The 16789-nt window shown below is 34.0% G+C and overlaps 1 protein-coding gene across 3 annotated transcripts in view; it reads right to left on the reverse strand.

The window, feature by feature from the left end:
- The window catches only part of LOC111082998 (transcription factor 12-like), a 102881-nt gene that overhangs the window by 40916 nt on the left and 45176 nt on the right, over positions 1-16789 (reverse strand). Inside the window, exon 1 of one of the 3 annotated variants that reach the window (XM_022389041.1) lies at positions 12339-12546. The exons of the other annotated variants lie outside the window; for them this stretch is intronic. Coding sequence (XP_022244749.1) covers positions 12339-12458 — 120 coding nt within the window. The 5' untranslated portion in view covers positions 12459-12546. Of the gene's footprint in view, positions 1-12338; positions 12547-16789 lie in introns of those variants that run through there. 3 annotated transcript variants of the gene reach the window in all.

Below are 16789 nucleotides of genomic sequence, written 5' to 3' on the forward strand. Positions count from 1 at the left end.
TATGACGTCATCACGTGTAATAAAAAAAAAGTAGTGTTGCTTTTTTTTTTTCATAATGTAATGGATTTGTTAAAGGGAAAACAACTTTATCTAGTGATAAACTGTGCATTGATATAATAAATTTAAAGCTCAAAAATGGCGAAATGCGTGCGCAACGGAGTTTCAATTAGTGTCATATTATTCGCGCGTACGCAGAATGTTTGAAGGGGGGGGGGGGTTTTAATTTGTGAGATCAAAAGCCAACACATATCCTGCGAAGCTTAATCAACATGCTATTGCTACAGGGGTTTGGGAGCATGCCCCCCCCCACAAGAAAATTTTGTCAAAAATTGGTGCTATGAGATTAATTGTGAAAGCAATTTTGCACGAAATAACAGCTTAAACAGCTGCATGGTTGTTTACATAAAATCCACAAACATCCAAAACGTTAAAAACCATAAATAGCTGCGCTATAACTATATAAGTATAATTTCTTTATATCACAAAAATAAGGGGGTTCGGGCGAACCCCCCCCCCCCCACCACCCTCTGCGTATGAGCGTGAACGGGAAGGTTTAAAAAAGTCAATGAAAGACAAAAATATGAAACCCCATAACCCAAGCGCTTTCGAGAGGTAGATCGTTCTTCATCAGATACAAACTGTGAGATTTCTTAATAACTATTGTTGTCTAGGCTAATAAAGGTTCTCAGGAATAAACAGTAGGTAACCAGTTTTAAAGAAAACTACAGTAAAGTAAACTCGCTAATCTCCACAAAACCAATTTGTAATATCTAAATTGTTCTGTTGAAGTAATATCTATATCTGATATGTTATTCAACGCCAGACTAAAGTTCACCAGCTTTCTGTGTGGTTACCAACACTACGTCTGTGACTTTCCAAAAATATCAGCAACGTAACAATGTGATCGGACTATTTGAAGAGACTCAGGAAAACCGTCGCTTTCGTACATTAAATGGATTATGGAAAGTACGCAGGGATATGTGTATGTGTTTCAAACATGACAACTTTAGGACGGAGCCTTTTGTAATGGAAACTATGCTGCAGGACTATTGTCAAGACACACGGTCGTCAGATAGAACATGACCAAACATGGCTACATGGACTGCAACCACACGGTGAGGCTCTTAAATCGTTTCAGTATAACGTACTTAATCTTTGTAGATGTCTTCATAAAAAAATTTCCGATGAAAATGTTTACATGTTCCAGAAGTTAGTGGTTTTTAGAGATTCTAAACTGTGGAAGTTTTAGTGTACACAAGAAAGCGCCCGATGAAGAGCTTTACATTATATTGGTTTTGGAGACTCGATATTGGTACATATATTTTTTTGTTGTCTGTTACTTTCAACCAGAACAACACCTTATGCGACACATGAATTAACTGACCAAGTCAGAGGCCGCTAAGTTCAAGTATAGCCATCCTTAATTTTGAACTGATGACCAGGAGGATAGTTATCAGTCAACAGCATCTACCTCCTATACGGCTACTCTTAATGAAATAGTGGAATTAAGTGTCACGATTATAAAGCCTCCCCCACCCCCCCACCCTTACATCACACTTTGAACCGTGGACCTTCCATCCACAGCCTGGAAAATTAATTATTATAACACAAAAAACAGCCATTTTGTGTCTAAAGTATTTAACTGAGCATGTAAAGTATAACATCCTCTTCTAACTTCCATGATATTTAAAAACTCGTTATCATATTCGTTCATATATCTTTATCAGTCTCTAATATCCAAAACCATTAACTAGTAAGTTATGTAAAGATATCCAACGTTTTTTTATGTTGCTGCTGTTAAAGTAGTGTTGTGAATACTTACGTGCCAGGTCTAATGGCCTCTTTTTGACTACATGTCATCTACCCTATAATGGTTTCTAAGAAGTCTAATTAGTTTCTGGTTTATAAATCTTAATCGCACATTACGTTAAACAATGGTTACTACGTCTACCGTGGTTATCACGAACAACAATGAACTTTCTTAACCTCCTATCAACAAAATAGAAATTGTATGGGTATTTTATAAGATTAATTCGCTCGAAGTAAAGCAGATACGGCAGTCAAAAAGCTAATAATGAATTATATGTATGGTTGTGTTTAAACTTTTAAGTATTAATAGTTTTTAAACATGTCAACAAACTATCTGAATGACGACGAATCATGATAATTTTTTGGTGAATTATGGAACTAAAAACATGTGATATATATTATACCTATTAATTTAGGCCTCAAATAATTTTTGTTTATTCACAGGGCTGCGAGTCATTTGCCAGGCCTAAAATAACCTGGTTTAAAATTCGGTTTGGTTTTAATTAAGCACAAAGCTATAGATGCAACGGGCTATCTATGGTTTGCCAACCACGGGTATCGAAACCCTTTTTTTTGGGGGGGGGTGTTTGTTTGAATTTATGCACAAAGCTACACAATGGGCTATCTGTGCTCTGCCCACCACGAATATCGAAACCCGGTTTATAGCGTTGTAAGTCCGCAGACGTGCCGCTGTGTCACTGGGGGGGCAATGAGCAAACACAACATCAGCTTATAACTTCATTAGTAAAACTTCTGCGCCGGTATATAAATCTTAGGTTATACATTTGTTATAACGTCTTTTCCTCTCGAGAAATGATTTTGAAATCTAATACTTGGCAAACTTAAAATTTGAAACGCACTTTAAAAAAAAACAAAAAAAAAACAAGTCACACACGCGGCAAATCCGATACTACGCACTTAAAGGTAGCCTAACATTATACATTACATGGCGTCTCTCTCTCAATGTGTACAATATGCAGTTCTAACGGTAGTTTAAAAATTGATTAAATTTAAAGTTTATCATGTCATCACTACACTCGAGAGGGCGGAGAAAACCGTGAATAACGCTAATATATTTCATTTATCAAATATATAGCTTAATTTTGTTTAGCTATATTGTCATTATGCTTCTAAACCTTGGAATAGAAAGTTATTTACTTAGTTTATCTGTTTAAGTTCTTGAATTATATAAATCATAACGCCTGTTTTGTTGTTAACATGTTCAGATTTAGCAACAAGTAAATCTGAGATTGCAGCTTTTTGGTGAATTATGATTATACACAAGTAAAATACATTACACCAATAGTGTCGTGACAGCTAGCTTGCTTTAGAAATACTACAAAATACATGCAAGACATTAATGTTTTTATAGGTGTTTAGTAAAGGTGTGGCGATACGATACATGTATCGATACATCGTCCAATACGATACGATTTATGTACGAAAGTCTTTTGTAGAGAAAAAATTAGAATTGCTAATGAAATATTTTTGCTAAATATTAATGATTCAATATAGGAAGATGAGTATTACATGTTATATTCATTTTTAGGTACATATCGTATCATCAATATCATCGATCTACTATGATGAGATACACATCCCTAGTGCTTAGATATATTTTAACTTTGGAAAAACTCAGTCAAATAAAGCGTCCATGTGATGGTGATGCAGATCTCTGATATTTATCAAATAAAACTGGGTTACGTAGGAAACTTCGTACGGCCTATCGTTTCACCAAATATAATTGAAAATACGTTTAGAAAAAAAAAGTCAGAAGAAAGAGAAAGAACAAATCCAAATCAAAACAATCTTCAACATGTTCTTAATAACAGCCGAATAATAAAAAAAAATGCCTACTGGTCAGTGAATATATTTTAAATACGAAAATATTTAAAAAATAATCATTTTAACAAGTTCCCACGAAATTCACAGTATTACATGTATATTCTCACATCCACACATATTACATGTGATTGATAACCGAACGACCACAGGACCTGCTGAAAACATGCTGACGTTGCCGTCGATCTTCCCGAGGGCCATGCGTCGAGCAGCTGCGCCAGGTGCTAAGCTGGTTCAGCCAACCAGAACACATCTCGAGATCACAAGCAAGCGCTGACTCCCCTCTAACATACTCCTCCCCTTCTCTCTTTCTATATATCAAATAAGCACACACACATACAACTAAAATACACAGGTTGCTTTGACTGGGATATATGAAAAAAATATATATATATATATATATACAATCATGACCCCTTTCACAGATTTACATTACACGCACACACACACGTGAACGTAAAGGCGTTAAACTTCAAGAAAAAACGAAATATGTATTAAGTTTCAAGTTGTACTTCAAATTGATACTTGGTCTCTTTACTCGAATTTGAAAGAACAAATATATAGTGTCAAATATAAAACCTTGCATTGTACTTTTATCTATCTCCTAGTGAACTGAATAACTGATTGGGTTTTAGAATTATTTTTAGTATCCTAATAGATTGTTAAAATGTTTAAGCAAAAACTAGAACACATTAATTGATTTTATATAATCCACTTTATTAAAAAAAATTGACATCACTTTCAAAAATAGCCACAAAATGTGATCATTTTACCGAAATGAAATTGAACAACTGCCAAGATTAAACAACATAATACCACACCACCAAGAAGAATGAACAGAAACAAAAAACAATAGAATAACATTACATTTTCTCATTCAATATTAATGTGTTGCTACTGACATTTTATGATAAAGTTGTTTTTTTATGTTCGAACTCAGTTAACATTTCCTGCCCCTGTTAACACTGAAATTATTTTAGGCAGGATTAGAGTAAATTAACTTATGAGACCTTGGCGTAGTCAAATATATTAATTGAAAGGGTTTGACATCCTGAGTCCATAACTGTTATTAGATCTCAAATCGGTCAAGAGATGACGGAGTTATGACCTAAAAGTTTGTACTAGTTCTCCTAATTATATATTTCCTTATAAACTGAATGTTGTAATGCCCAAACTAATCTGTTACTTCCTGGGAAAACTGACAACAAACTAATTTGTAATGCCTAGTATATGGATAATCATTTCAGTCCAAGATCAATTGATTGTAGAAATTATGTAAATAAACTTTCAAAATGCAAAATCCTTGTACGTTTACAGATCCTGAAGATCTCAGAAATATATACAAATGATTATGCTAGCTACTCAATCACTGATGGCTGTAATACTTATATTGTCCTGATTCTTCAAATGCCTGTATGGTCTGGCATGACCTGGTTTTTGAATCCATGTCACCAAGCATGTTTGCCCTTTTAGTTGTGGGAGCATTATAATGTGACAGTCAATCCTACTATTCATTGATAAAAGAGCAGCACAAGAGTTGATGGTGGGTGGTGTGGACAATCTGCCTTTCCTCTATCACTGCTAAATGAGGGACGGCTAGTGCAGATAGCTCTTGTGTAGCTTTGCGCAAACTTCAAAACAAACAAAAGTCTCAAAGAATCCCTTTATCATAAAGGTTTGCCAATAAAAGTCTACTTTACTATAGCTTAAAAAATATGAAATTATAGGAATGATTTTAGTTGAATATTGTAAAATACAGTACATAAATCAATTGTATAAAACATGAAGACAGCTGCTCTGTGTGTACTAGTTAAGATACTTTCAGTTCTTATCCACTAATCGAGAAATTGCAATGATTTATATATATTCTGGTTCTGGTAAAATTTGAATAATTGACAAAATATCACTTTTATAGATCTTTATATAAATTTTAACATCTTGAATCTACCTACCATAACAATATGGGCAACTCCCCTACCATAAACAAGAAATACACAATGAGGTATTGATAACTCCTCTAATGACATATTGTTAACTCCCCTACCATAAACAAGAAATACACAATGAGGTATTGGTAACTCCTCTAATGACATATTGTTAACTCCCATACCATAGACAAGAATTACACAATGAGGTATTGGTAACTCCTCTAATGACATATTGTTAACTCCCCTACCATAAACAAGAAATACACAATGAGGTATTGGTAACTCCTCTAATGACATATTGTTAACTCCCATACCATAAACAAGAAATACACAATGAGGTATTGGTAACTCCTCTAATGACATATTGTTAACTCCTCAACCATGAACAAGAAATACACAATGAGGTATTGGTAACTCCTCTAATGACATATTGTTAACTCCTCAACCATGAACAAGAAATACACAGTGACATATTGGTAACTCTTCTACCATGATAATTTAAAATATTCTTACTTCCATAATATTAGATAGAATTTAAGTCCTTAATTAACTTTAGCAGGGTTGAATCTACAGGTAACAGGGTTGTATTAGTACAAATTATGTAACACTTATAATGCCAGCACAGTTATAACAGTTACTGCTATAAAACTATGGGCCAAAAGGATATCAAACCACCTTTTTCTGTACTAAACATGTTAGAATTTCAAGTTGCAATTGATACATGAAATATACATCTATTGGATTAACTCGAGTAAGAATTAAACTATGACTTAGATTTACTGTAAGTATGGGGTACTTACAATATGACTAATTATCTGGGTAACTTACATTCACTGACAAAAAGAACTGGCTCTTCATATCATACAGTGTGATCGAAACAATACCCAAGGAACAGTCTTTTCGCAAATACTTTCATATACAAGTTATTTCTGTATTGCTATTTTTTAACTACTGATAAACACTTGCATTTTAAATTGGTACTTTTTAAAATCATAAATTAAACACATTACAATCATTTGGCAATTACATTGTTTTCTTTTTGGTTTACAGACATCAATGTCTTATAGAATTTTAACTGTTTAGTATGATGCCAACTCATAAGTAAGAATTGTAATTTTAAATTTATTGTTATAAAGTATATTTTTTGTTTTAACTTAGATTTTTGTTAAAGGACACATGATGTTAAGATCAAAAAATTTAATATTGTAGATTAGTTAGTTCTAAAAATTTTAATACCAGATTGTCAAGTTATTTCAAGGAGTATATTGTAAATATGTTTTAATGAAGCAACAAAATAAGATAAAAAGGTTACTTCTAGTCAGTAAAGATAATCAGTCAGCATTTTATTTTTCAGTTAATGGATCAATTAGCCATGAAGTTGTACAAGCAAGTTTATTCTAATGTTAATGTAGAACAGTTGGTGTAGCTGTAAATGTGGCCTACAAGTTATTATAGTATTTATTAAGCTTGTAGAAATGCTAAAGGAGGAAATAAACTAATCTGTTATTATCACATGGACTGGACATTGAATTATTTTAACCAGATATTTTAAAAAAACTGCCAACAAAAGAATAACATTACAACAGGTTATGTCAGAAGTGGGATTATTTTGGTGAAAATGAAATAGAACATTAACAAGACTTTGACTTTCATTCATAATGACAACAGGGGCATAGAGTGCGACAGAAAACATATTAGACATTATAGCTGAGAAACTGTGAATAATATATAGGAGGCAATACCCCAAGAATGAGTCTTCAAGCCCAACCTGAGTGAAGGAACAACCAAGGGCTAACCAGACATTAGGAAAAAGAAATTAACTGGACTTATGCAGTACAGTTCACCTGAGAACAACACATCTACCCCAAATGAGATAAGAAGTTCAATATTTAAAGAAATCAGTCCAAGAGTACACAAGTTTATTGATTTGAGCTTTTTGCAGCATGTTGACTGACACTGGTTCTACAGCTACAATAGTTCAACCCAATTCTGTAATGAAGAAAAAAAGAGAGAGTAATGTCAACAGCAAGTGGATACAAGGTTCCAGTAAGAGAAAAATTAAAAGTTACCCTTAATGTAGGAATCATCTCCATTCCCCTTGATATGTGGTTAATTCACATTGAGGAAGAGTGCATACTTGGAGCTGATTTCATGCAGAAACAGTGATGCACAGTTAGACTGAGTTGAAATAGCTTCATAGTCTATAACAAAAAAAAAACAACCAATAATACATCAGCTGATGAACTTTCCATGACAGCAGGGAGAGCAATCACTAACATAAAAAAGTGAAGTACTTATACCAGAAGATACTGTACAACTCTAAAAGAACTATTTATGTGTTGTTTGAACCCTAAGTCATTCCCACCATTATCTATATGGATAAACGTTTAGACTCTAGAAAGATCATGCAGCATTAAAGTGGTTGGTGAATTTTCATAATTCAGGAGACAAAATAGCAAGATGGCTTCAGAAACTTCAGCAGTACAATTTTAACATCCTCCATTGCCCTGAATGGAACCATGGAAATGCTGACACATTATTCTCAAGACCACGTGTTAATGTAAACACTATGAAAAAAGGGAAGCACAAGAGAGTAAAGATGGCCAACCTAAGGTAAAGCAGTGTGTAGTCCAAAATGGGACATCCACAAGTGATAATGAAGAATTAGTGTGGGCCAACACTCATCTGAAAGATGATCAAGTAAAAGATACGAGTTTAAAACCAATTATTCAATAATAGTGTAGAAAGACTCTCATGGCAAACAGTTACTCCATACAGTGTGAAGACGAAAATATATTGGCACAGTGAGATTTCTTATGCTTACAAGAGGGTTTGGTATGTCATCAATAAGAAAAAACAATGGACAGAAACAATGAATATAGTTGGTACTTCCACAGTTCATCATCTCTACAACCATCCAACAGCCAGACAGTTGGGTGTTAATAGAGCAATGAAACAAATAAGAGATTGCTTCTGCTGGGTTAGGTACCAAGGGGTCTGTGGATTATTGGTGTAAAAGATGTGAACTCTGTTGTCAGCAAAAAAGGCTATGAAAAAAACAGCATGGGCAGCTGCAGCATTATTGTGATGGAATGGTCCATTGCCACAGAGTAACAGTGGGAATAGATAGACCAAGGTTGTGACAGATTATTTTACAAAATAGCCAGAAGCCTATGTTGTTCCTAATCAGGAAGCAGAAACTCTAGCAAGGATTCTCCTAAATGAATTTGTTTCAAGATTTGGTGTATTCATGGAACTTCACTCAGATCAGAAGTGGAACTTTGAATTAGAATTGTTTGTGGAAATGCATCAGTTCCTTGGTTTTAGGAAGACTATGACAACAGTCCTTCATTAATCTTTTGATTGCATAGTGGAGAGATACAACTGCACACTATTATATCAATTAACCATGTATGTGGATAAATATCTGAAAACGTTGGATTTAGATCGTCCAATGCTGAAGAGTTATTGTATTGTAGTACATGAAACTACCAACAATGCACTATCATTGCTGATGTTTGGGAGAGAACTTAAAGTGCCACTGGATCTTCTATTCTTTTGTCCAGAGAATAGTCTCTCAGAAGTGTCTTTAGAATATGTGGAGAGATTAAGAAACACCACTGATGTTATACCCAATTTTATCCAAGAAAATCTTAAATCAATTAGTGATAAAATGAAAAATTGCTATGATATTAAAGCTGATGAAACTGGATTGCAGAGAGGTGGCATGCAATCTACACTGCAAGAGCTTCACAGTTAATCAGGTGCTAGGAAAGGCCATATGCTGTACTGAAAGGAATCAATAATGTGGTTTAAAGGATCCAGAAGGATAGACAATCCAAGCCAAAGGTCATCATCTGTGATTTGTCTCTGGGAGTATGTCAGTGAGAAACTGGCCAATGAGGTAACTCCAGAGAAGAACTTATCAGCAAAAACTATAACTACTGAAGAGCCCAAGGTATCTGTCGAGAATACTTCCAGATGGTCATCAACGATGGAGCCCCTAATGGATTCAATCGACCACCCATCCCGGAAGTACCCTTCCAGAGACAAGGTGCCATCCCATCTGTATACTATGGGTCTTAGACAAGAATATACTTGGTAAATGGACAGTTTAGTGTTGTGTTTCAGTTGCTTTTTTGTATAACGAATGTTTGAGGGACTTCAGAATTCAGAAAGGGGAAGTGTTATAAGCTATATATTTTTATGTTGTAAATTAGATGTTAGCTAGAGGGCACATGACACTAATAATGACATTTTTAAGACCGCAGCCATGAAAAAGTAGGATATTTTACTAAAAATTTGGCCGAAAAAATATTATAAAACATAATTGAAAAAGCGCAATAGTAATTATTAGTAAACAGTTTAGCTACATTAGTTGAGCTGATTTCAACACAACTTTCAGATTTTCAATCGGATACCAGGAAGCATGGAAGCAGTAGTAACTGGCAGAGTATGTGATGAACACAAAAAACGAAAGTAAGGAACATACCATATTTGCCATGTTTGTCGTCTTTGTGATCCATTACTCTCACGCACTATACCTACGCTGCGTATTAACTACAACAGAAAGCGTAAAAGTAGTCAGTTGTCAAATCAGTAATAAAAGGGAGGGGAGTATATCAAGGACGAGTTTCGCCGGGTCTTAATAACTATGCCTAAAAGGTTTCAAAAATGTTGACATCAGACTTTATAACAAATTCGAGGAGTAGATTATAAATACGAGGTTCATTTTTTGTTTGTTTGTTGTTGAGCACAAAGCCACACAACGTGGCCCACTACGGGTATCGAATCCGGTTTTTACCGTTGTAAGCTTCCAGACATACCGCTGACCCATTGTGGGGTAAGAAGTTCAATGATGCAACAACGAAAAAAAAAGTTGGTTGTAGTCAGTAGTGTGTTCTGTTTCAGCTAGCAGTGAATCAGTCAGTGTTTTGTTGTTTTTTTCAATTTCTGGATCGATCAGCCGTGAAGTTGTACGAGTAACTTTAATTTTACATTAGTGTAATAGTAAGTGTGACTGTAAACGTGACCTAGAATTTACCACAATGTTTAGACTTGTAAAAAAGTTAAAGGAGGAATTAAACTAATTTGTTATCGTTACGTGGACTGGCCATTGAATGAGTTTCAGTATATAATTCACTAGGATCTGCCAACAAAAGAACATCGTTAACTTGTAGTGAAATACGGATGACTTTTACATAAAATGCACGTGGAAAGTACATGGAAATAAGTGATGTACATGTAATAAATTATGTTATCATTTTCATTTCTTTAAAGCCTTACTTAAGAGTTTTCTTTAAAGAAATCGGCAGTTTAACACTAACTTGGAATTATATGATCTGTCTAATATCCAGGCAAAAGAAACAATAACAGCTAGGCGGGACATTTTTAAGTGAAACATGAAGTTACCATTGTTTAAACAAACCAGAAAATTGACAGTATACTTGAGAATCAATTTATGAACATGTCCGCATGGACGAAAATATTTTACAAAACATAAAAGTAAAATTTACGAAATGAAAGTCTCAAAAAGAGTTTAAAGGTCTAGTAAAAGCGTCTTTTACTAGTTCCTTTACTCACGTATACAATAAAGTTTAAGATAAAAAAAAAACATACACAACAATCACCAGAGCTCTTTGCAAAACCCAAGTAACTTCTCAGTGTCTAACAATTTAACCCCAAAATACTATTTTATTAGACACTATAGCTGCAATGTTTCAGCGTTTTCGGTAAAGGTTTATTTAAATTAATAACAGTAATATCAAAATTTCATTTATATGTAGTAACATCTTCAGCCATGCCTTTTGATCAGAAACACTCCTTTTGCGGAAACTCAACCAATGATATAAAGTGATCGACGTTACAACTAACTAAAAAAAAATCATGCAACTGCCCCAAACGATACACTCCAGGGTTTCAATCTTATGCACTCACCGCCCAACAAACGTCGATGAAGTTGAAAAAAATGTACTGTTATATAAGACCAATAAATGAATCCATGTGATCATGACGAAACCAGTTCAGAAAAAAATCTTCGAATTCACTTCAGAAGGAAGGTCTACCTAGGTTCCAAAAGCGTTAGAGTTAACTCTTACAATCCATGAATGAAAGATAAAGTAGTGTGTGTTATAATCAACAACACTATATGCTATATCCAGTTTTCTTCAGTTACTAACTTTAGACGTTTAGTGATTTATTCAAAATCACGACCATTAACACTAGTTGCTAAACTGGCTATTAAAAACATTTCTATCTATGAATTGTTTTCTGATTCAATCATTCTTAACTATAAGAAATCTTAATTCATTTACTATGCCCTATATTTTAAAACGTTTTTGACAATTCATTGTAATCCTTTCCAATAAACTCGGCCACGTGGGTATAATATCCACATATATGCTGTTTTATTACACATCGTTAATACCACGTCAAGTTCAAGCAACGGGTTGTGTCTATCTTCAGTTTTTTTTAATCTATTATAAACCCATACTACATTGCTAGTGAAAAACGCGTCGAAAAAAATCGAAAATTGTTTTGATAGTTGTTGTTTTTTTTTTATCCTGATACCTGTTCTGGATAAAACCAACTGAAAAATAACTAAACTCTTTGACGTTTTGCTCACAGATAGAGATCAATGTGTAATAAATGCACGCGATATAGTGCTGCAAAACAATGTGATGTTGTCACAATATTCTATACTTATATTTACTAATGCATCACTCGAGCAACAGTAGTTTTATCAAACCAAAGGTGTACCTGATAGTGGACGACATGGTCAGACCCAACAGGAGGAAGATTCAGCTGAGTTACGTCCGCAGGAAACATTCTGAATGTTCTCTTAATGCCACCAGAAGGGTTGAAGACGGACTGATGCATTGGATCAACACATAGGTACCGAAAAACACGACCCAGAACGGTCGAACTAAAACAAGATGTAAGAAGTCCCGTTACGACAATTACACTACTCTGACGGGACGGCCGAGGAGACGCCGAAACTGTCAGGTCGGACTATTCCATTTTACTTCAGGAGAGGGAGAAGATTGTTTTTGGCCAGAAGCGTACTTATATCTCGCACACAAAGAAATTCCTTATAACAGCACGTGTGTGTGTGCGTGAGCGCTTACAAGGGTACCTTTTGAACTTGGGCCTACCCAAGTTTGGCGATTACAACAACAGTTGTCTTGCGCGTACTCACAGCTGTTCACCCCCCTCTTTGAAACACACACACATATTTATCAACATTAGGTTATTGGTAGTTATAACAAACACAAATGTTAAAATAACACACTTAAAACCAACCGCAAAATTTGTCCAAAAATAAATACTCTCAGTATTATAAAATATATATAGTCGAAAAAAAAATGAATGAACATTTATATATTTTTTTATTATCCAATCTATTCACCAAAACTGACTGGAATGATATTGAACTGCAATATAATAAACTAAATTAAACACTATACAAATAACTTAACAATTCGTTCTTTATCTAAAGCTGATACAATAAAAAAGATAGTTCATTCGTCGATCAAATGAAACAATAAATAATGTAAAACATTCATCGAAAAAATATCAAAACGCAATTCTATAAAACAATACCAGCAGTTAATTAATTAACTATTGCTAAGAGATGAAAACATGTAATAATAAGTAAAATGAACAGTTTTAGTAAGGTGTAGAGGTACTGGGCTTATACTTCTGTTCTAGAATATTAGGTACTTTATTCATGATGAAATTAAATTGTATAAACTGAGCCCGGTTCACGGTCAAGTGGTCTCCGCACAATGACAAATCCACAGGTCCGGTTCCCTCCAGGAGTCACGGATACGTGGTATTACTGCTAATGGGATAACAGGTATCCGGTTAACATAATACGCCTAACTGTTTATGATCATCAACCTATGCTATTCGTCAGTAGCGCCACTTTTCAATAATAAGTAGTTCTGCAGTCTGTACTATAAACACGGATCTCACATAGAATCATGCAGCCATGCATGACCTGAAGAAAAAGTTTAAACTCTCCAAATTTTCCTGTATCTCTAAAGCAAGTTTAGTTTTATTTACTGTCTCCAATCAACATACTCGAACTCCACAATTTCTTAACAAAGGGTTTAATTATCATATTTAAAATTATGTATAGTTGGTGTTTTAATTGTTAATTTACAAATAATTGACCAGGCTTACGTTTATTAACTTTCGATCAAATCCAGTTACCTATTTAGAGTGAAACTAAAAACCAATCTGGTAATAAGTATAGATAATTAAGTATACTTTCCTTACGTTGCTTCTTATAAAGATTAGAATGCTTTTTTCATCAGTTGAGTACACTCGCTGTTAACGATATTTTCGGCTGTAATCCCAATAATACCGCTAGAGGTTCAGCCAGCTTAGGAGATTTAGGTTAGTCTTAAATAAATATATTAAGCTAACATTGCAAATCAATCTCTACAGTAAATGTATAATAATAAGCAATTAAATTAAAAAGTAATAAAATTAGATATATTAAAAAGTACTGTTAATGAAAGTAACAATAAAGAAATTATATAGAATACAAAACTTTTTATGCATATAATTAGTAAGGAATGTTGACTAGTTTTAATGTTAACTTAGAGTAATATGTAAGTTATAATAATATGGTGAAAGCAAGAACATCTACACACTAAACAAAGATTTCTATTCCCCATAAATAGTCACTTTTAACCAAAACCAGAATTTTTCAAACTAGACAGCACCTTATGAAACATAAAAACTAAAGAGCTAGGTCAAAAACCCCACAATGTTTAGACATGGCCATCTTTAATTTGCAACTGCTGACTTCAGGGGGAAAACCAGTAAATAGTGCCCACCACCACAAGAGCTTTTTTTTACAGCTCTTTGAACCAAATAACAAGATTAACTGTCACTTTCATAACATACCCACAGCAGAAAATGTGAGTGTATTTAACCATAACATGGCCCAAACTTTTGTCCCTTTCATCTGCAGCCAGCACACTAATCAATAAGCCACATCCATTCCCCAAAACAAGTATAAAAGAGTATACATTAAATACAAGAAAAATTAACATCAAATTAAGCTGAAGTGTGTTTATACATTATATATTTATTACAGATTTACTTCTCTCAACCCCGTTGTTAAAGAAATTTCAGTACCATTATCTAACTGTGTGAACTACAGATCAGGTGCTGATGTATTTGGAAAATTTTACTCTAACTTTGTAGATTAATCAACTAAATTACTAGATTTTAAATGACCTCAAAAAGCATAAACAAGTTTGAACCCAATCTAGATTTGGTTGATACTTCCCAAGGTTTGAAATATAGGTAGTAGAAGCCTTATAATATGAGGGAAACATGACAATGACAGCAGAACTGATATACCCTTGGGTTACAACATTAAATAATATTTTCAAAACATGTTCCAATTCACTTCAATAAATGTGAATGGGAAGTTTAGTATAATGATTTGTGCAGTTCCTATCATAATCAAATATTATACTGTAAATGTTATTACACATATGTAAAAAGTTTTCCATGCCAAATCTTAGTTTTAAAGTACTTTAACAAGAAATATTATAAGTCAGTGGTTTTCATGAAGGATGTTCTTTTTAATGAGGAAACCACAGAAAACATGCTTCAAATTCACACAATCAGCAATTATCTCTATTTCTGGTAAAATCCATGGGTGGTCCTTGTTACAAAATGTACACACTTTAGGATTTACCTTCACTGGCTTTTGTCACATAACATAATTATAAATGTTTATAATTCATAAACAAACATATCCTCTCATTGTGTAAATACTGCAATGTTTCCTAAGTAACAGACTCTCATCTTATGGAAGTTCTTAATTTCAATGTTTACATCTTACACATACACACAGCTGTTCCACAAACACAAACTGTTACGAATTAAAAAAGTTGTCCTAAAGTCAGTCTCTCTATATAAAGGTTACAGTCTATCTGTAGAAATGTCACAGTCTCTCTATAGTAACACAAGTCTCTCAATAGTAAAGTCACAGTCTCTCTATAGTAACATCACAGTATCTCTGTAGTAATGACACAGTCTTTCTGTATAAATTTCATAGTCTCTTTATAGTTATATCAGTCTCTCTACAGTAACATCAGTCTCTTAGTACAAATATCACAGTTTCTATAGCAATGCCACAGTTTCTTTCTCCAGAAATGTCAGTCTCTGTAGAAATGTCAGTCTCTCTGTACAAAATATCAGTCTTGCTGTAGTAACTCCACAGTCTATCTATATTAATGTTACAGTTAATGTCATATTGTGTCTCTAGTAGTGTCAATCTCTCTGTAGTAAAGACACAGCCTACTTATTGTAACATTACAGTCTATAGTAATATCCGTAGTTATATCAGTCAATGGCAAGATCACAGTGTCTCAGTAGTAATGTCACAGTCTCACTATAGTACAATTACACTTTTTCTATTATAAGGTCATACTATATTTAAGATAATATCACAGTAGCTCTATAGTTATGTCAGAGTTACATTACAATCTCTCTGTAGTGATGTCACAGTCTCTCTGCAGAAATGTTGGACTTTCTATAGTAGTGGTCAGATTCTCTGTAGGAATACTGCAGTCTTTCTATAGTAGTAATGTCACAGTCTCTCTGTAGTAACATTAGTGCCTCTCTGCAGTAATCCCACAGTCTCTCTATGGTGAAGACAGTTTCTCTGTAGTAAAGTCACAGTATCTCTACAGTAATATCATCATCTCTACAGTAAAGTCATAGGCTCTCTATGATGAAGTTAAGTTTCCTTGTAGTAAAGTCACATTATATCAATGGTAATGTTACAGCTTCTATAAAGTAATGTCCAGTTTCTCTACAGTAATGTCACAGTCTCTCTATGCAGAAATGTCACAATCACTGTATTAAAGTCACAGTCTCTCTACAATGACATTAGTCTCTCTGAAAGACAGTCACATTCTCTCTATAGTAACATCCCAGTCACTACTGTAAACTCATAGTTTCTTTATATCAATGTCAAACTCCCTCTGTTTCATAGTCACAGTCTCTCTATAGGAATGCCAGAGTCACTCAATAGTAAAGTCACAGTGTCTCAGTAGTAATGTTACAGTCTCTCTGAAGTAATGTCATAGATTCTCTGTAGTAAATTTACAGTGTTTCAGTACTAAAGTCAGTCTCCCTGAAGTAACATCATAGACTCTCTGTTGTAATATCAGTCT

The sequence above is a fragment of the Limulus polyphemus genome, unplaced genomic scaffold (assembly GCF_000517525.1).
Source record: "Limulus polyphemus unplaced genomic scaffold, Limulus_polyphemus-2.1.2 Scaffold1062, whole genome shotgun sequence".
NCBI classification, from domain to species: domain Eukaryota; kingdom Metazoa; phylum Arthropoda; class Merostomata; order Xiphosura; family Limulidae; genus Limulus; species Limulus polyphemus.